General features: G+C 45.3%; 2 protein-coding genes across 2 annotated transcripts; both read right to left on the reverse strand.

Moving 5' to 3' along the window:
* Nucleotides 1-5736: 5736 nt before the first annotated feature.
* LOC137894784 (E3 ubiquitin-protein ligase RNF38-like) lies at nucleotides 5737-16074 on the reverse strand. The gene is made up of 13 exons (XM_068740249.1): nucleotides 15976-16074; nucleotides 14733-15222; nucleotides 11333-11385; nucleotides 11036-11217; nucleotides 10117-10522; nucleotides 9651-9791; nucleotides 9393-9581; nucleotides 8522-8683; nucleotides 8339-8442; nucleotides 7731-7812; nucleotides 7528-7649; nucleotides 7253-7352; nucleotides 5737-6848 (listed from the first exon to the last, which is right to left on the reverse strand). The coding sequence occupies exons 2-13, from the start codon at nucleotides 15049-15051 to the stop codon at nucleotides 6786-6788; spliced, it is 1923 nt and encodes a 640-aa protein (XP_068596350.1). The 5' UTR covers nucleotides 15052-15222; nucleotides 15976-16074; the 3' UTR covers nucleotides 5737-6785.
* Nucleotides 16075-16623: 549 nt separating this feature from the next.
* LOC137895217 (zinc finger CCHC domain-containing protein 7-like) lies at nucleotides 16624-20791 on the reverse strand. Its single transcript, XM_068740701.1, has 8 exons — nucleotides 20443-20791; nucleotides 20050-20093; nucleotides 19603-19707; nucleotides 18997-19170; nucleotides 18805-18840; nucleotides 18395-18496; nucleotides 17769-17889; nucleotides 16624-17364 (listed from the first exon to the last, which is right to left on the reverse strand). Exons 1-8 carry the CDS (start codon nucleotides 20789-20791, stop codon nucleotides 16916-16918), a joined length of 1380 nt encoding a protein of 459 aa, XP_068596802.1. The 3' UTR covers nucleotides 16624-16915.
* Nucleotides 20792-21460: the final 669 nt, after the last annotated feature.

Genomic DNA, 21460 nt, shown 5'->3' on the forward strand with positions numbered 1-21460 from the left:
CGCTTCCTCCCCGCCAGTGCGACACACACAAACACTAAAAAGGGATGTCCTCCTCTCTGTCCTCGATGTGAAGATGAGCAGAGTGAAAAGGAGAAGAAGAAGAGGAAGAAGAAAAAGAGAGGGTAGACCCGAGAAGAGGCGCGCTCCACGCAGACGCGCTCCAAGGCTCGGAGCGCAGCGCTGACTGCAGTCTGAGCCAGAGACGAGGAGGTTGGACGCTTCTTCCAGCGCGGACCCGGAGCTGCGTGCGCGCCGCGTTACCCGCCGGGCCGACAGGAGAAAGAGGTTTATAAATGTGTTTCCCCCGAAACATTGGCCCGGAGCTACCGGGAATACGCAAATCCTGTTGTCGCTCCGCCCGCCCAGCGCGCCTCACCTTCGGGCGTCTGTTTTACTTTCTGCCGTGTTTAGGGTGGACTCGGGAAGGGATGAAAGTCCTAAATACTTCTGGGAGAGACATTTAATAACCCGCAGCAATCGAAAACCAACCATATCTAACGAAAATCCCCCGATTGAATACTTAAGGTTTTAATTAAAACCCATTTTTTATAAAGATCGGACGATGGCCAACAGGTTTGCGTCGAGCTAAAACGACAACAAAAAAAGTGAACGTTATCTCGAATTAGATAATACAATACTTAAGAAAGTCGGAAGAAAGTAGTTTTTTTTGGGGGGGGGCAGCCAATCAGTGACGCCCTGGTTATCTGCATTAACACACACACAAGGTATTTGATGGGGGGGGGGGTCACTGATCAGGGAAGGGTCAGAAGGTCAGAACACACCGAGGAGAACATATTTAGGACTTGGCAGCCTGCCATTTGGAACAAAATAGATGTATTTACCTTGAGAGCAAGCTGGAGAGTAACGGTGCCTTGCTTAAGGACTCTTCAGCAGGAGCCTGATGGTTAAAGTCCAGTCGCTGGCCATTATGGCATCAATATGATGATTTGGACTCCATGAACATGCTTTTTTTGTTGGGTTATGTGTAAAAAGAACAAAGAAGGTGCAGGAACACTGCAGACAGCTCTCAGCCTCCCTCCTTCACACGACACATGTATGTTCCATAGATGCGTGCATCACACGTTGCATGAAATTAGGCCTCCGCCAAATGCAGCCAGATTGTATTAACCTCATCATCATTCTTAATTACAGGCGCACTTTAGGAACACGTGGGGCATCTGGATCCCAAATCCCCACCCGTCTCTCCTTCTGAGCATTATCTCTATAAACTAAAAGCACCGGAGAGGAGAACTGGGAGGGCAAATTCAATCAGAGCTACTTAGAGCTCGCTGTGGGGTCTGCTAGTGCTCTGAAAAGCCAGCAAACACACACACACACACACACACTTTAGTGTAAATACGGTAACCGATGTAAGCTATATTAATCGGATTTCTTTCCCATGTAAACATACATCCATCTCCTTGCCGCTTTTCCGCGTCATGAAGTTGCTGGAGCCTCTCGTAGCTTGCTATGGGCGCGAGGCGGGGTACACCTCGGACGCGTCGCCAGCCCCCATCGATAAACGAAAAAGACAACGTTGCATTCCTCACATCGGCCAAAGTCCATTGTTCTGAGTCACTTAGAGCTGCATTGTTTAAAATCCTCCCTGGAGTGACACAACCTGAAGGTTTCATGATGTTAATGCTGCTGTGAAAGTCCTCGCCGTCTGATGCGACATGAAGGCGGCTTCAGAAGCAGTACTGCTCTTCCACCAGAGCTCTACTTTACTTCAACTTCACTAAACATCACGCTGGATCAGGCAGAAGTCCTGTTGGAGTCTACAAGACATTGATGTCAAGTCAAATAAGTTTTATTCGTGTATTCCTTTATCATGTATTTGCTTTAAGGGCTTTACAGTCCAGCTATACAGTAAACCGGTTATCCTCAGACAGGCTCTACAACTGATTTTACACTGATGCCATCATTAGTACTTATTAGATGGATTTATATATGAAATACTCTCCTCTTCAAAGGAATGCGTCACTTTGTGTTCTGTATATAATCAATGCACTTCAGATCTAAGCGTCAAAGACCATATTGTGCATCGATAAGTTCACATTACAACAATTATTATCTGATATCCACAAATAACACACTGTAAGTACACTTTACAGAGATCCACATGCTTGTGTAATATATATATCCTCAAACACACACACACACACCCCCTGGGTCTCCTCTAACACACGCTCCTTAGGGTTGAAGCAAAGTTCTAACATCTGTATTCATTTCGTCAAGGCTGCATCAATATATTCTCGACCACTCAAGGAAACTTATTTTACACCTCCCTCCTCCATCTCACAGTGTCCTCATTTGCCTGCAGGCAGCACAGTCACAGACAGCGCGCCCGGGTGAAGGGGCCAATTCACGCACGGCAAAAGCTATAAATTCATATCACAGGCGGTTGTGTGTGGCAAGCACGTCTGTCATGACCGGCCATTTTCATCTGGCGGGGCAGAATCATTACGATGTCGTCTTTCTCACACCTTCCTTCCTTCTTGAGCCCCCCCCCCATTGCTTCCCTTTCATTGCTTTTTTAAACCAGATCTCTGAATCCCAGCTGAGCTCCAAATGGGTGGGATTAAAATTGTGAGAAAATTTGCAGGAATTTTGGTCATGACCCAACTTTGACGACAGTCTGTGATGCTGAAAATCCACCTCAAAGCAAATGATTTCAACTATTCGAGTACGCAGGGTGCTCCACTTTTAAGGTGATCTTACAGGGCTCTGGCTCTGCAGGGCGGTGCGTTCATGCCCGGCTGCACCACCTCCACATAAAGCCTCCTCATGTCGTCTGTCGTCGGGGTTAAGAAGATTCTGGACTGCACATAATGCAGAGGCAACAACAATCTGACAAGCCTTGGACCCCGCAGACCGGCTCTGTCAAAAAAAATATGACAGAATCCCCACAATGCAGCGTGTTCCTGCGACGCGGTCGCGTTAAGACAGAGGACTCTGGAGCTCACTGAGAATCAAGTGCAGCAGGGAACTTCATTCACGTAAACCTTTTAAATTTAGCCCTAAAAAATGACACCTTTAGAGATTGTTGTTATTGGGGGGGCAAGTCTCTCTATGGAGTCATTGATCTCTATTGACTGATTTTAAAAGATCATCTGGTTGCATTGATTTGTATTTTCCTAACCCTCCTTGACACACAAAGGATTTCTTTTCACTTTTCACCGTTTCAACACGAACAGGATTTGAACTGTTGTTAAAATACAGCAATAAATTGTATTTCTATGGGCCCGTCAATAAGCCTTGGTGGCCTCCTCTCATGCGAGCCTGAAAATGAACTATTAAATCAGTGATTTAACACTATAACCATGAAGGCTGGGAAAGGACAACCGATAGATCAGAGAGGGAACAAGATGCAGAGATTATAAATACGTCACCGATGTCACCGATCTCAGAATATAGCGGAGTACTAAAACTCGATCTGCTTCTGTGTGCATCTTTTTGTTCATTCATGTTTGTGATCACACTTGTGTATAACAAATGTTTGTTTAAAAGAATTACATAAAAATTTAGAATGAACAATCTTCATAATAAATCCAACAGGATTTTTTACTCACTGGAGAATTCCGTGCAAAAAATGACCAACATCTGTTGTATCATTTGAACATCTGTCAGCCAGAAGGTTTTTGTTGTTTTTTTGTCACAAGTATGTACATGATTATATGTTGATTAGAAATGTACGCAGCGAAGTACAGAGAAAGACAACAGATCGATAGATAAAGTAGAGTAGTCCACATATTCCACATTTGCGGTTCTGTTCTGTCTCTTTTCCTCCTCCTGCAACCTCTTCTCGCACAAACACTCCGTGTGTCCCCCGCGGAGCCGTGACGGCCATCGACAGCTCAGAACATGATGACACAGCGAGCGGCCGCCCAGCAGGCCAAGGGGGAATCCCTATGAAACACTTCAGTCAGGGAGACGAGCGAGCGACAGGCGGTGCTGCTGACTGTTTAGATTCAACACACACACTGCATGGCTGGGGAGACACAGCTAAAGAAGCTAGTGTGTGTGTGAATATCAGTGAAGTAGGCAGAGCTCACCGCCCGTTTATATACAGGCAGGATGGAGAATCCATGTACCCTGTCAGCTCAAGCCAGCCTGTACAACACACACACACACACACACACACACACACACACACACTGCACAATTAAAGTGTGGACTGCCTGAAGGAGAGCACTGGAGACAGCTGAGGTGTAAAAGTGTCTCTTCTCAAGCATCATCAAATGTACAGCAAATAAGAATATTAAATGTTAAAACGAATGCATAAAGGAATCCTTTAATTAGTTGTTGTAATGCATAATAATGGGCGCCATGCCCTGTGGTCAAAATGGCCTGCAATCATCCGGAGTCGCGTTCTGGCGCCTTCTGTCATTCCATTTTACTCTGACAAGAAATAGAAATATGAGCAACCAACGGGTGGATAACTGGCTACAATCTCAGGCGCCGTTGCCACAGATATGCAAATAAATAAATACATAAATGTAAAGGTCGTAGTTGTAACAAACGGCCGAAGGGCAGAGAGAAAGCAGAGACTAAAGACATATTGTTTGTTCCGCAAACTGAGTAACTGCACGGACAGTTTTAGGCAAGAATCCGACATAACTTCCACTTGACTGGCAAAAACAGGAGGAGCGGCAGCAGAGGGAAAGGAAGCGAGGATGCATGAGTAAAGCGATGGGAGGAAGAATGGTGAGGCAGGAGAGACCAGAGAGGAAGGGACAGAAGTGGCAGGAGAGGAAGCGCAGATGGGGGGGGGGGTTGAAAGTTAAAGGGGTGAAGAATAAGTAGAACAGAGGAAAAGCAAGAGCAGTGCAAATGTTTGGAGAACAGAAAGGATGGGAGTTCTGGACAGAAGTCTGGAGTAAGAACAGCTTCGACCCAGAACACGAAACACGAAACGCTTCTCGGGTTCTTGCTTCTTCAGCAGCACGTTGGGAAGCATCCTCTGTGAATCAGTGGCATCCAGCAGCCCCACGCCATTTGTGCTGCCTCTCAGAACTGTAGCTAGCAGCTACTCAAGAAGCACGTACAGTACGAGCTTATTGCTCTAGCGGTACCCGATATAAAGGCTAAAGACCGGACAACTGTGTGCAGTCAGCGAAAAACACACCGCTGCAAAACAAGGCCGAGCAGCCTGGCTGCCAAATACACACATTTATTAGGATTACCCACAATGCCTGATTATCTGTTGTGACATTACATTGTAGATTCAGATTAGGTGCTCAACCCACTACAGCCCAACTCTATAACCTTTGTTTAAAAATGCACCAAATCATCAATCTGTGTCTGAGAAATGAAGGCTGCGTTCAAACACCAACATCGTAAGCTTTACTATGAAACTGAAACATTCTGCAGCGTAAAAAGTCACCTCCATAGCGTCTACCTACAAACCAAACAATACAGATTGTATAAAAACACAAAACAAGTGGCCAGCTGAGATATAGCGCCAAAGAGCTGCAGCCCCACCCGGTGGCAGCCGGATGGAATTGCACCTTCAGCCTGGGAAACAAAAGACGACGCACCCAAAAGGGGTGAATTATTTAAATACTGACGTCTCCCGCGTCATATCGAACAGTGAAATCCAGCAAAAAGAAATTAATTTTGTCTGAAGAAAATATACCTACATACCGTAGATGTGTACATTTTTGTTGCGTTTGTACAGAGTGTATTTGTATAATGACAAGGATAAAGCATTTAAATGAAACATTTCAAACGTTTGTATCAAGCCTTTTATTTGGTATACAGATATTCATAGATTTACACAGTATATATACTGTAGATATGTATATGTAACACATGTGCCACTGCAAAGTCACAGACAAATGTATTTATTCTAACCCCCCCAAAAAATAAGAAGACAAAGTATATAATGTGCTAAATTTCAAAGTAGTGCTGTGAAGCGGCTTGTAATGAATTATGAACAAAAGAGGAATGATGAGGTAACTGCCAGGCATGAAAACAATCACTTGTAATAGTTGAATAATAAAAATAGTAATAATAATAATGACGACAATAATTATTCAAATAGGCAACTGAGTATAGTGGCAACATGGACCCTTAGTGTCAAACCAGAGAAAAGCCTTTAAGTTTAGAACACACATACAGACAGAGCATCGAAAATGTACAAACAGGAAGTAAAGTCAATCATTCATGAAAGAAAACAAATCAGAGACATAACAAACTCATCTAAAACTCTCTCACACTCACACACACACTCACACACACCCATGTACCACAGTTCAGCATTACAGGGCTGAAACGTTTGTTGTACATGTAGATGTAGACACAAACGCACACCACAGCTTAATAGTGGTCAGGCATACATAGTGCACTTTACCAACAGGCGTGTGGGCATTGCCTTTGTGTGAGCAGGCAACGATGATGGAAAGGAAAGGAAAGGAAAGAGTCTCACAACTGGGGGGGAAAGGGACTCTGATGAAGACATACAAAAAGAAGAAGAGAAAACCGGAAAGAACACGCCTCTGCCTAGGATGCGAAGAACACCCGAAACTCTGATCACCTCGCCACCCGGGGGCCTCGTCGCTACAAAACTAAAACCATTCGAGAACATTCCGATATTTCCCCACTGAGAGACGAACACACAATAAAGAAAGTTGAAAGGATAACAGAGTGGGACAATTCCTAACAAAAAGACAAGAGGGTGGTGTGTGTGTGTGTGTGTGTGAACACGTACATGTACATCACTACATCAGAAGGATGTAGTGCTAAACAAGTTTCAAAGACGAGTTGGAGTGTCTCCATCACAATCACTCGGAATCTCTCTGGACCTCGGAGGCATCGGCGCGACAAATGGGACACGTCCTGTTGGCCTGAGGACAAACAAAACAAGCAAACGGCGTCCGGTTAGGATCCGAGCTGATCACACTCGCCTAAATCTCTCCAGCCCGAGTTCACAGCACCCGTTATGTGTCGTCATGACCTCAATAACGCAGTAGAGAAGTACTGCTTTTTCTGTTTAAATGGGAAAACTTGCATTAAACTTTGATAGCGTTTTCCATGACGTTCCAGGTTCAGCGTGGATTTAGTCTTTAAAAAAAATAAAATAAAAAAAAGGTATACTCAACACGTTTCTCTCTTTGGTGAGATTGTGGATCGTGTCTAAAACACAACACCGACGGGTCACAATTTGTTACCCAACAATGAAAGATAAGCCCGAGATGAACTCAGGGGTTGTAAAACGTGTGTGTATGCGGGACACACCACGAGCACTCACCCTCAGCCACTTGTCGACACACTTCCCGTGGAACTCGTGGCTGCAAGGCAGGACTCGCAGCAGTTGGCGGGACTCGAAATCGCTCATACACACAACACACCTGCAAGGCAGGAATTATTTCACACAACACACCGGGGACTTAGGCAGATTCAGGGACATCGTGTAGAGGAACATTTTACTTCGCTCTCTGTGGGAAGACAGAGGCATACCGACGCGGAGCATCGCTGTGCGTTCGCTATCGTCGGGTGATAAGCCGCTATTTTGTCGCCACTCACAGTGTTTGTTCAGACTGATGGTTATTTGGGTTGAACCGATAGGAAGGAAGCTGTTCGATGTCTCCCTTGGTCAGTCCTCTGAGTTTGGCTTCTCCGAGACGCTCGGCGAGGTTGAGGAGTGCCTGTGGGGATAAAAAAAAAAAAAAAAAAATGTATGAAACAAATAAAGAGTCCATATCAAGTCGATGAAAACGCGTCCAGACCTCGTAATTTTCCACTTCTCCATCATCTACATCCAGCTCCAGGCTGATTGCAGGACCTGTAGGCTGGACGGGCAGCATCGAGCTACAACGAAACACAAAGGTTCAGGCCACCGGAAATGTTTAAGTTAGCATTCATTAAAGTAATACTTCTTGGATGATTTCTATTTTGAAGGCTCAATCCATGTGACACGTGATATTCCTCCCTTCTGTAGCCATAATGGAATGAAATGTGTTGTGTTTACCGTTTTGCTCTCTGGCGTTATACATACAGCTTTGCCGTGTAGTTGAGGTTTACACCGTGAACATGATCTACCTTTGTGTTTATAATGGCTGCCGGCTACGCGGCTGAACTGTGGGGGCGCCGTGTGCATCTTATGCGGCTTTGAATCCAAGTTACGTAGTTTGTTGTTTTTAGTTCTAATATTTTTATGCAAACCCGTTGATATCCTCGTCCTCTGATTCTACTCCATCTAAAGTCAAGATTATTGATCGAAACCATCGACAATTTGTGGACTGATTTGAGTTTCAACCGTTGCGTTTCTGGCCAATATAGAAAAACAGACACTTTTGTTTGCTTGTAGCAGATTAAAGGTCAAAAATGTACTTACAGGAAGTAAGGCAGGAGGCTGGGGTGGTAAGGCGAAGGTGGCAGTGGCTGTTGGGAGCGGTACCGTCGCCCCGGGAGACGCCGCGGAATGAAGTTTGGATAGGACTACGAAGCAAGCGACAACACATTCGTGACGCATCACGTTTTGTAACAAAAGTTATGAGGAATTATTTCTATGGCTCACCACTCCAAAGAACTCCTGTGGCAGGGGGTCATGAGAGAGGAAGTGAAGCTGCGTGGAGTGGGGGGTGAGCGCAGGGTGAGTGGCAGGGGGGTAGTGGAGCCCAGCCCCCAGAGACAGATGTTCTCCGAGCAGCTCCACGTCGTTGTCTATCCTCTGCAGCGGCTGGGAGCGTGCAGGATAAACACCATGGGAGATTATTCACCCCCCCCCCCCCGATCACAGCAACAGCAGCAAAACGACTCAAACTCCAGAACGCCGATGGATGCATTACAGAAAGATATTACTACACTGCACAAAAACATCGCCGCGCGAATCAGTCTCGGTAACTCACTTCACCAGGATCTGTCACTGAATGTAAATGAGATACTTTTAGTTGTTGTTTTATATCATTCCTTGGTGGGACCTTTCTTTTTTTTAAGAAGAACTCACCTCTGGAACCAGCTGTCGTGTTACAGCTCTGAATGTCAAAGAGCAAAGGGCTATTTAATCACGATATTATTATTAATATGATGCCAGATCATAACAGAAAGTCGTCTGAACTCCATTTGAAGATTATTCATTAAGAGCGTGCACGTTGGTGCAGACACGCCTACGCTTTAACTGCAAAGACAAACATCTCACGCCTACCCTCCCTGATATTTAAATATACACTACACAAATTCCAAGTGTTGTCAAGCACTGGAGAAGTTCAGAAGTGACTGAACTTTAAATGTACGGAATACTTTAATGTTGTAAAACCTTCTGGAGGGTGAAGGTTTGAAGATCTCCAGGAAGATGCTGACTGTCGCGCTGATAACTCAAGAGAAAATCATTTACAGAAGCTGCGTTAGAAACCAAATCAGCGCCGCCGGACAAACGAACGGCGACTCACCGATCGAGCCTGCTGCGTCGGATACGGTCCAAACTGGCCAGGCTGGGGCAGGTGGGGTGGGTGGTGAGACAGGTGTGTCGGTGGATGCGGGAGGTGAGGGGGCGGAAGCAGGAAGGCCGGGTCCCCAGACAGCAGGGATGGGAACGGGTAGGACATGGGTAAATGCTGCACAGAACAAGTCTGCAGGACCTAAAACGGAGACGGACGGAAGTCACGAGGGAGAACCGAAACCTCTTCCAGAACCAGTGACACACTCACCGGAGGAGGGACGCTGCAGACGGGGTAGTGCTGTCCGCTGAAGACAACCGAGCACGCCGGGATCTGCTGAGGGGCAGAACGAGGCGGGAGGGCAGATGGCGCTCCATGTGGAGACAGAGGATACGAAACCGGAACGGTGCCCTATATCCAGAGATGGAAGGGACACCGTAATGTAAACCGTTGTCCAACTTTACCGATTTTATCCTTCTCTTTATTTTTTGATAGCTCTAAACAACTTTTTAAAATATTGATTATGATGTCATGAATAAATCCTGCATGAATTTGGCTTTCTGGGTAAAATACATCCCACGCAAAATAATTCCTCAAGTGTTAAGTTTCGTTTTAAGTTTAAATAGCTACACCATTTTAAGAATAATTGCTGTGCATAGTTGCTCATTCTTGTGCAGCAGAGGAACTGAAGAAGAAAATAACGCACAGAAACGTAGATTGCTCCCAATCGATTCACCTGTTCATGGATGTCCAGCACCACACTGCTCTGCTGCTGGGATGGGTGGGGGTGGGCCGCGGGGTGCAGCAGCCTGGGAGACAGGTTGGGTGAATGATGGAGGGGCCTCGGGGAGGGGTTCAGGGGACGGTGTCCAGGGCGCTCTTCCAATCCAGGCCCCAGCCCCCGGGGAGCTTGCTGATTGTAAGGCGGGTAGCCCTGAGGGAGAGCCGGGAGCCGGTAGTTCTCATCCTGTTGCCCTGGCGACAGGCCGTGGTGGGAGTGCAGGTGCTGGTGGTGATGGTGGGCGTTGGGATGGTGATGGTTGCTGTTGCTGTTGTTGTAAAGGTGGTTGTTGTGCGCGTGGTGGTGGTGGTGGTGGTGGCGGCTCAAACGGTCTCTTCGGCCACGGCGTCTCATTTGAGGGCTGAGGTGAAAGGTCGAGGGGGGGGTGAAGACAAAAAGAAAGGAATGGAATAAGAAGGTCACGTTTGAGAGGATGTAGCGCCATCGTTAAACAGTCTGCTGTGGAAGGATTCCATTTTGATCAAAGGCCGTTAGAGAACATAGAGGGAATAAATCAAACAAGAAGATCTTTCCATCACATCAAATGTTGGACCAAGATTGTTTACAACCCCAAAGTTTGGACACTATGTAACGCAAACAAACAACATAGGCTGATTTACAAAACAACAAACTCCATTTTTAACTGAAAATGACAAAGTTAAGAGTTCAAATGTTTAAAATTAAGGATTTTAAACATTCCAACTTTTGTGTAAATATAGCACGAGAGAAATCACACCTTAGCGTGGCGTCACCCGTCACACTAAAAGTGAAGGCAAAAATGAATAATTAAAATATTAAAAAATTCAGGATTACTCATATTTTAATATTAAACAACAAATATAAACATTATCTACTATGTTTGTGCTACGTTTACCTGCGTCGGTTGCGTAGAGGCGTGTGACATCTTTCGGGCATGTAATGGGGGTGTGGTCTCCGACTGGGCGGGAGCTCCCAGGGGCGAATGGGAGAGGAAGGCGTAGAGGGAGGGGCGGAGTTTAGATCCAACAAAGGCGGTTGGGAAAGACGCTGTCTTTTGGGGCTTGGACTGTCTTCCATCTACGCAGAGGGGCGGAGAGTAGAAGACAAAATAAGAGGAAGAAAACATGAAAACAACCCTTTAAAAACCAGGAGCGAAGCAAGGCGATAAGCAGGAGCCGTGGTTCATACTCACTTTGTCCCGATCCTCGCTGAACAAATTATCTGGATGAAAATGTAATACTCCTCCTGCAGGCGACAGAAGAAAGAATCATAACCCAATAAAACGGGTCAGCCATCTGATACACAACAACAACACCCAAGCTGCCTTTCATGCGCGTCTTCCTGATGAAGCCTGGCAGATTTGCTTGAACAGAATAAACCACAAAGCCTTCAGCTCCTCCGTCCCGAGTCCTGAGCGAGAGTACATCTTCCAAACGGGCATTTAAACTTCCTGGAATAAAGAGGCAGTCGAGACACTGGCTTCATAGAGCAAAGTTCTCTTCCCTCTGATTCACCATGAAAAGCCTGCGCTGCCTCAAAAACGAAAAAACAGACACTCACCACATGGCAGACAGTCTTAATGTAGATCAATATTTTGTCTACACTGAAAAGTTCCTCCAGGTTTCCATTGTAGCCTTCCAAAATAGGGACATTTTGAAGGCATTTTTGCCTTTTTTCCTTCACCTTTTGTTTCACTTCTTGGTGGTGAACAAGAGATACGAGTATCTCCATTGATCAAACATCCAAAATGTCTCCCAGAAATAAAAAAAACAGAGAAATCCCACTGCTGAATAAATCTGAAGTACCAAAAACATTATCTTAGAAGACCACGATGCTCTTCCAGCTGTTTATCTGACAGTCCACATGTGCAATCTGGATCAAGCACGTGCAGCAGCTCAAGGGAGACGTCCTTGAACTCAGCCGACAAGAGTTTCTTCCAAAAACCTTTAATCACCAAGGAGAAGAGGGGAAGAAGAAAGCTCCCCCCCCCACCCCTCCGTCTTTGTGACGCCACAGCGGAGCCGCGTGAAGTTTGCCGATAGTGGCGGCTCAAAGACGGCCACCTAGTGGCTGCGTCTGGCTGACTAGCCAACACGCCGTTTCCATCTACCTTCCCTTTTGGACCTCAGAGGAACCTGGACTTCAGTCGGCCTCGAGTTCTGAGGAGAACCATGTTTGTTCTCTCGAGAGGAGATGGGCGGAGCCAGACTGAACGGGCTCCGTTGGCAACTCAATCTTGTCTCACGACTCAGTGGGAAGACGGACCATTTTATTTGTAACAGCCAAGCAAGTCAGTGGACTCGATGGCGGAAGAAATACGATTCCGTTAAAGCCGATCTCAAACTACAGATGTTTTAACCAATTCCGGAATCATATTTCATCACACAAATCACAAGAATCTCCACTGATTATCTCAAACAGGCAAATGCTGTGAATAAAATCATAGTGTGCCATCACAAAGTACCCAGCAGCATTGGGATGTTCATCCCCCAGGAAACGTTGAACGCGTCAAAAGCAAGAGGTGTGGTTTGATCCGTCAGATTAAAAGTGGCTCAACGGTTTTATTCAAGCTAACAATAACCCGAAAGGCGCACCGTTGCTCGGCAGCACCGTCGGTTTCTCTGTGATGTCTCCTGATCTTGATTGAAATCAGCAGATTGCCAAATCCGAAAAATCATCCCAATTGTTCACGAGTTTACGGAAGGTGTCAATTTGGATCTGTAAACGGTTCACACTACCGAGTAATCTGGACCAAACAACGAGCACCGACAAAAATGATATTTCTGCCTTGATTGGCCCGTAAGGGAAACAAAGACCCGAACCATCAACCTGATTTAGTCTTTGTTCTCCCTTCTCAGAAGGGATGAGTAGACAAATGTTTCGGGACGCCGATACGCAGCCCGGACCATCTAGTAACGCGATGAGTCGCGGGAGGACTCTTAAACGAGAGCCAAACTGCTTACGGATTCATCGGGGCCACCCGCCATTATTAAAACACGGTTGATATTTAGGATGATTACATCAGTGCGTTCCAAGATGAACCACAATGTCGCAGAGGTGAGGGTGCTGCTAAGCAACAGCAAACACTCTAGCTTGTGAAGATTACTTTTGAGATAAATTTAATCTCAACTGTGTTTTCACTGAAATAAATAACCCCTAATCTGTAAACATTGATTGCATTTGCCTGCAATTTTGCACCCACTATCAAAGTCACAGCGGGCGACAACACAGCCGCCATCGAGGGCTCGAACGAGCAGGAGAAAACACAGCGCAGACGGACAAACTTTAAACGCCTCAAGATCCAGTTCCGCACAGATGTGTAATGTAGGCGTGTCTACAAACATAAGCAGGTACAGATAAACAGGAAATATTGAACACATTGGGACGCACACCCTCCAACACTGAACTTTACTGCAAACAAACACAACCCCGCAATGGAGGAAGAGAAGCGTGCAGCTGCCAAGCAGGAAGTCGATCGTACAGCTGCGAGATACGTCGTCAGAGTCGTTTGAACAAACTCCTCTCCATCTGGAGAGAATACCCCACCCAGAGCATTGGCTCTGGGTGGGGTATTTGAGTATTTGGCAGCAGTACTGCTCTTACAACAAAGAAGACTCATTAAAAAGAATGCTCGCATTCATGCACCACTTTTTTTTTTTTGTCTTTCAGAAAACCAAATTTGTTATCTGTCGCTTTCCAGTGGTTGCAAATGGAAGCTTCATGAAAACAAGGAGGTCCCCTCAGTTGGATCTATTTATCCTTATTTTATTTTTTTTAAAGGCTACGGGGGCATTGTTCCATTACGTCCTCAGTGAATTTGATCTGGTTAAGAAACTGTTGGTCCTGTGGGCGAGAAAAACCTTTTGAAAAACGACAAAGTGAAGAACCCAACAGTGGAACGACACGACCCCATAGAGGAAGGAACCGGTTCAGACGGAAGATTAAAAGTACAACCCCCTCATCAATCTCCTTTAGCCTGGACCACTTGATGAAACATCCGGTAGACGACTGAAGGATGACAGAGCCGTGCACGGCAGAAAATGTGTTCAATATTATTTAGACTTATTGATCAAAAGGCTGCTGCTGTGCTGAGGGAGCATGCTTCAAAATGATCGTTCTTCCTCTTTGGGCTTGTCTCCTCGGGGGGGGGGGGGGGGGGGGGTGGCGGCATACATTGAAACAAAACAAACGACTCATCTTATACAGTATTGAAAACGCACTACTAACAGTTCGTTGAACTGATCACCTACATTGATCGAGTGATGACGGAACATGCCCGGATCACACTCAGAAAACAGCCGTCCCACAAAAAGGAAAGAAAAAAAGCAAGGCGGAGAATTCAAGGCAAAGTTCATTAAAGTGGTTCGTCCCGTTCGCTCGACTGAACGCCATCCAATCCTCCGGAGCGGCGTTCACAAGACCCGACACGGCGCATCGCTGCCTTCCCAACGAAAGCCTTGAAGCATGCATTTAAAAAAAAAACACACACATTTCTGTTGCTGCTAATCTGCCTGCAACCCCGAGGGACCGTCGTCGGCGTCACACCGGCTGTGATCGGGCTGCTGGCCCCGTGCAGCCGAAGGCTCGCTTACCAGCGCCGGGGTTCCTGAGAGCTCCGTGGGCAGAGAGGTGCTGTGCCCCCGTGGACAGGTAGTTCACGTGGCCGTGCTGCTGCTGCTGCTGCTGCTGATGCTGCTGCTGCTGGCTCTCCGGGAAGCCGCGACCGCCGTGATGCGGCGCCCAGCCGGCGTTGCTTTGCTGCGGATAGCTCACCGCCCCCCCGCTAGCGTTCACCATGCTCCCGGTACCGGCCGCGTTGCCACCGCCGGTGACTCCGACTCCGACGCCGACGTTCAGGCCGAAATGATAAAAGCCAGATCGAGAGCGCGACCGGGTCCTCGGGGGGTCCATGGCTGAGGATGAGGACGGTGGTTGACGATGATGGTCGTGATGAAAGGGAGGATGGAGACAGACCCCCCCCCCCCACCCCCTCGACCCGCTTCGCAGCGCTTCTCGGCGTCTCTCTATCCTCTCGCCGCCCCCAGATGATGCATTTAAAGCTGCCGTTTCAGTGGAAGACACCTGGAAAGAGCGGGTTCAGCCCTCACACGCAGCACAGGCACCATTTGCATTACACACACCCTAATCTCCTTTGCCTGGAAAGGATTTTACCATTTATTTTTAACGTGTACAAGCCATTTTTAAAAATCAATGCAGTTAAAAAGAGAAATCACTATGACACAATATTCTACAAGTCATTACAAATAGAGCGAAAAGTGTCCCAGGTCATGTAACGCTGTCTTTTCCAAATGGAACAGTTTGGGCTTCCCCCCCCCCCCCTCCCTCGACTCTAAAATTAAGTATTTTTAAAAAGGCAATAGTCGCACGCAATTCGCTTCTAAAGGGAATGGTTCCATTCCCAACGTATCTGCTATTTGACAGCTTGAACGCGTTTCCTTCGCTCGCTGCCACGAAAAGCTTGTCAAGTTACGTCCCTAAGCACAAGCTAAATGGCTAGCCGCCGAGCGCTAGCAGGCTAAAGGAACAAGCTACTCAAATGCTTGTGTGGGAGGGGGGGGGGGGTGAAAAAGAAGAAATAAAAGTTAATTACGTGCGTTCGAGAATAAATTACAACCAAACTATAATGGTTAGTCGACTCAGCTGTAAAGTTACACCCCTCCAAGATGGCTAATCACGGTTAGCACAATTTCGACGCTAATCCAAGGCTAACAGGAAGCGGAGTCTAGAGGGGGAAAACAAGTCCAATAGTTCCGACATTACAAGCTAGCTGACGCCGCGATGCGTCGCCGTTCAGCGATGCTGATAGCGGATTACCTGAGACCGGAGGCGTGAACAGACAGTCGCCTTATCTGTCAGAGAAGGTGGACAGTATTTGTCAAATTTAAATCCCCTCTCAACATTCGCTATCGAGTGTTTTCTCCGGTCAGCGGGGAGTGTAGCGAAGATCAATCAATGGGAGTTTCGCATCTCTACCAAGTCTAACTCAATCGATCACAGATAAACACGTAGCTCTTTGTAGGGCTAAATCTGTGATGTGTTGCTAGTTAAATCACACTAACCCGAGCAGTAAGGAAATGTCGTTTTAATCCTACACCGGTCAAAACAGGATTTGATCAATTAGCAAGGACTGATATGGATTTTTGACTTTCACTTTCTCATCAGATTCGACTAGTTCTGTCTGGCGGACCTCTGTCAGACGCTCGGTTCATTAATAATTCAGCAGGTCGTACCACAAATACTACAAGACAACGCTTTGGAAGCCACTGCCTTCATATCTTTCCTTGTACACGCGTGTCGCATATGATTATCCTCCTTTTTAAATATTTTTTTTGTTAAAACTTATTTGTAGGAGTGAAATAAAATTTTAATCGCTTCTGTTTTCACGTATCAAACGTCGCTCACCTTTAACACGAAGGAGGATATACAGGACTTCCTCTGGAAATTCATATTTATTCAGTTTCCTTTGCAAAGACCAATCAAACTTCTGCATTTCAAGTATTGTTCTGACTAAAATTATATTTTTGGAAAGTATTTTAAATATAATTTTAAAAAAAACTATCCCCACAATGACACAAGCAAAAAAACAATAAGTAAAAACATGGACCAGAAGAGTGCATGTTGAACATTGTAGACAGTAAATATATATATTTTCAAAATGAGGTTAAACTACAAATGTACATTAATTTGAGCAACCTTCAACTATATAAGATAATTTTTCAACAAAAATAAATACAAAAAAAAAAAGAATCAGACTTTATCGTCTCCGATGTCGCACTCTTTGTTCAAGGGAAGACGTGTAACCAGTAGGATGACAATCACGCTTTAGTCCCCTTCTTTTTTTAAATTGCTCTGTCTCTCTCCTCTTCCTGGTCATCCTGCTACCCTCCCCGTCTCCTTTCTTCATCCATGGTGGGACCGCACACTGTCTGTGGAGTGGTGACCTGACGGTGCCTGTAGAGTCGACTTCGTCCTCATAGTTCCCTCTGGATCTACCCAGCACTCCACCTTCCCGTCTGGATTGAGCTTCTCTCCTTAGCCTCTTCACCTCCCGCCTTTCTCTGCGCTTCTCTGGCCACGTCTTCCTCCTGTCAGCACGACTCCATGTTTCTTGCCTTGTCCTGCTCCTCCCTTGGACCGTGAGACTCTCCTCTCCTCTTGGTTCAGAGTATCTCTGATTCGTTGGGGATCCTGAACTCATAACCTCTGAAAACAATGCAGTGACAATAGTCCTTAAAAATATGAACTAGTGTTAATGGACAATAAGTTGAATTAAACACACAAACACAAATGTGATGGATTGTGTTTTCTTTTAAGTATATGTACAGTAGTTTTAAAGTGTCTTAACATTTTGAGGTCTGGAGTGTGAAGATAGTATATCTTGAGACTCTGGGTAATAGCGATATATCAAACCATATCTGTACATTTTTACAAACAAAACAAGCGATCAGTTCAGAGAATATTCAGCAGACTCATCCATATCTAACAGGATATTGTCTGTATCAGTGAGCTTTTACGATTAAAGACTGAGTAAATTAGCCATGCTGGTTAATTCACAAGGGTGGAATACTAATTTTAAAAAATGGATATGTTCAACCACGCTGTGTCACCTTTGGCTGTTTTCTGTGTCCTGTATCCTCCACATTGGAGGACGTCTTCACTGGTGTCGTAATGGATAACATATGGTAGTGAAGGAGACGTCCCACCAATCATCCTCTTTTTAGTGCACTCCTGGTACCAATAGAGAGACAGAGGCATAAATGTGAGGTGGGTGGGGGGGGGGGGGGGCAGGCTGAGCAAACATGGTGGATGGATAAAAGATGATGGAGAATGTTGGTGTTACAAGACCCAGGATATTGCTGCAGCATGTACGATTAACGTGTAAAAAAATTATATTTAGGGAGGGTTAATGCTGGTCTCTCCCTCAGACCTCTCTAGGGAAGACGTAAATGTTTACTCTACTCTGTGATGGATTGGAATAGTGTGAAACCAAAACCAAAACTTGTCAGTAATAGTACAATTTATTAATTATTCAGAAATGTTTGATGTGTTGTTGCACCTCAACCAAAAAAGAAAGTCCTTGAGGAGAAGTGAAAAAGGAAAAATAGTCCAACTGGAAAACATGTAGAAAAATGACAAGTGTATGTTGTACATTATCATACAAACTGCAGAGGGAGACATGAGAGACAGGGTGAAGAATACGAGGAGAGAATGATTCCTTTCTTTTGTCACTTACAGAGCCGTAATGACCCCTCTCAGAGCAGTTGTAACAGTGAGCACGGGATTCATGTTTTAGTGAGTGGACAGCATGTTGCCTGAGAGGAACCTCTAACCGGATCTGGAAAAAAAAACATATTTAAATGTGAAGAGAAGCTGTAGGGGACTTTCTACCTACACCCATCCATGCATGCAAACGTTATAACTTCAAACACCATTAAAAACACGACAATGACAATGTTCTGCCACCTGATCCGCATTTGAAACGCTTTTATTCTCTCATTTTTTTGTGCTTTTTTTGTTTTTTTTGTACATTGAGAACTCAAACTGAAAATGTTAATCCAGTCACCCAGAAAAATGTTTTCATGTTCAGAAGCACTGATGAATCCTGCTTAGGAAAGAAGTTACTAGAAAGAAACTTCAGCTCACTGTTAAGTGGTACTGTCTCCATATATCAGGGCAGGCCTGAGGGAACAAAGGAGAAATATCACCCTCTTCAGCAACATAGGAAACACACCGCAAGATGAGGTGACGGAGTATCAACACTGACAAATACTCAACTGTCCCTCAACACGCTAACAAACTTTCAAGCTGCCACACGGGGAAGGAGCGCCGACTCACATCAGAGAGGTGCCCTGCCGTACCGCAGCGCTGGCAGCGCTGGTTCCACGTCGGGGGCCTGAGACAACGTGTGAAGCCATGTGAAGGAAGGCCACAGCTGGGGCAGGGGCGGCCAGGACAGTCCCTCTGGATGTGGCCCTGGGTTCCACAAAGGATGCAGACGGGACATTTCTGCTGACACAGAGACATTTGTTTTTCTTTTGCATACAGAAAAGCTGAGCATTAAAAACTCTTCAATCAACCTGGAACTACAATAAGCTGAAAAGGCAGTCAGAGAGCGCAGACCTCCGCCGAGCACCTCATTCCCCTCCTAATTGGATTCACGCCGTCCACATGTTGATCTGGATCATCATCAAAACATTATAAATTGTTGTTGGTTTCTGCAATGTTAGCAAAGATTTCAAAGTGATCCAGAATCCAGGATCTCTTCTGGATCATCACCTAAATTTAATAATCTGTTCCTGGCAATATTCTTAACATTTCTTTAAAATTTCATCAAGATCAGTCGAGACCCTTTTGAGTTATCTTGCTAATGGACGGCAGACAGACAGACAGACAGCGAAGAGGAGAGGAGAGGAGAGGAGAGAGAGCTTTTTGTTCATGTACCTTCTGGTAGTGGCAGCTTCTGGCAAGGTGTCCCGTCTTGTTGCAGATGTTACACATCAAAGAAAAACCAAAATAGCGGATGGGTCGAGACTGAGTAGAACCGAACTAGATAAAAAGAGAGAACAAGGACATAACAGGCAAAATTCAAGTAGTCATTTTTTGCTGTTTACTGGAACCCTGAAATATCCAAAGTACACAAAAGAGTTTGGGTTTTTTTTTTTATTAATTGTTTTTTTTTTCTAAAAAAACAACAACATTGGAAAATACTATAAGTATAACATGTTTTCTATACATAAATAAAATGTTAAAAATGTGAAGAATATTGTCTTTGAATGTTTGACTGTGTAAAAAAAATGTGAACATGCAATTCTATTCAACACATTTAACTTAATTTAAAGCTGTCGCTACATGCCCACACCGGTACTTGAAAATGATATATTATTTTACCTTGTCCTTATCTGATACAAGCCAGTCGTCCTTCACATCTTCATCTGGAAAAGAGAGAACATTGTTTTTGAAGACATACGTTTATCAGTGCATTCTCAGGCCTGAAAACACTGAGAAGAATCACCTGAAACCTCTCACAATAACAATCACTAGTGCTACTGTCAGGTTTCACAAATACTCTTTATATATAAATACTCTTTAATGTACAAACAAATGCTCATTTGACTTAATCATAACCTCATTTTGAAATGCTGCTTAAAAACTTGTCAGCTTGATATTTAATGTTCGTCATATCTGCTGTACATTAACCATGTAGAACCAACCGACCGGGGAACCAGATCCAAGGGAACCAGATCCATGGATAGATCGGATGAATGAGATCATGAGTCTAACCTTCATCTCCAGAGTCATCCTCATCGCCGCTCCAGTAGCTCAAATTGAGCTGGATGCTCGAGTCTCCCGATTGCTCATCTCTTCCCAGGATCATCCACTCCTCGATGTCCTGGTCACTGTCCTCCTCATCCTCCTCTTCCTCCTCTTCCAAGTTCACATTGGGGGCAGGACTCGGGATGGATCCCTGCAACGCCCGTCCAGAGGTGAAGGCCAAGAGGAGCGGAGGAGAGCCTTCCCTTCGAAACCGTGAAGACGGATGATCCTGTTGACTGAATTTAACCTCCACCTCGTCTCCCGAACTACCCGAGTCCTCATCACAGGTGTCTCCGTTGTCTTTCTCAAAGTCCATATCAGAAGCTGAACAGCGCCACCCAACGACAGCTCGCTGCATTGCTGTCAAACAAAAGTGGCTAATGTCTCATTTTTTTCTCTAAATAGCCGACATGGGAAACATTGATTATCGTTGGTGAGGTTTTTACGTACTATTGTATTGTAACACGTGGGTAGGTCGGTTAGCATCCGGCTAACCAGCGCTATGCTAACTAATAATAGCGCTGTTATAGCCGACTGTTCTTTTTCCGGCTTGTCCCGTTAGCTAAATTAATAAACAATGTGAAATTAATTTCAAAAACGCGATCGCTACTCTCACAGCTTTTACTTCACTTCATGAGACCTCGCAGCACGTAATACTTTTCACTTTCCATACATCTGAGGAAGGATCAGCAACTTTGCTATTCTACCAGCCAGCTACGCTCATTCCTTGTTTGTAGCGAGAAGCGAGGCACTCTCAGTTTCCGGGCGTTAAAATGTTGGTCAACCAAAACTGATTCCAGAGTTCTAAAATACCCACATAGGCCTCAGCGACTACTGCCGAAGTATCGGTAACGTTGGCCTACATTTTATAAGCATCTGTTCTGTGTTATCTATCGGCAGCTGCTAAATGGGCGCAAAGTTTAAGAGACATTGATTGTGAGATGCTTTATGACGTTGATTATGACGTCATCGACAGCTGGGAGAT

The sequence above is a fragment of the Brachionichthys hirsutus genome, chromosome 6 (genome assembly GCF_040956055.1).
Source record: "Brachionichthys hirsutus isolate HB-005 chromosome 6, CSIRO-AGI_Bhir_v1, whole genome shotgun sequence".
Classification (NCBI taxonomy): domain Eukaryota; kingdom Metazoa; phylum Chordata; class Actinopteri; order Lophiiformes; family Brachionichthyidae; genus Brachionichthys; species Brachionichthys hirsutus.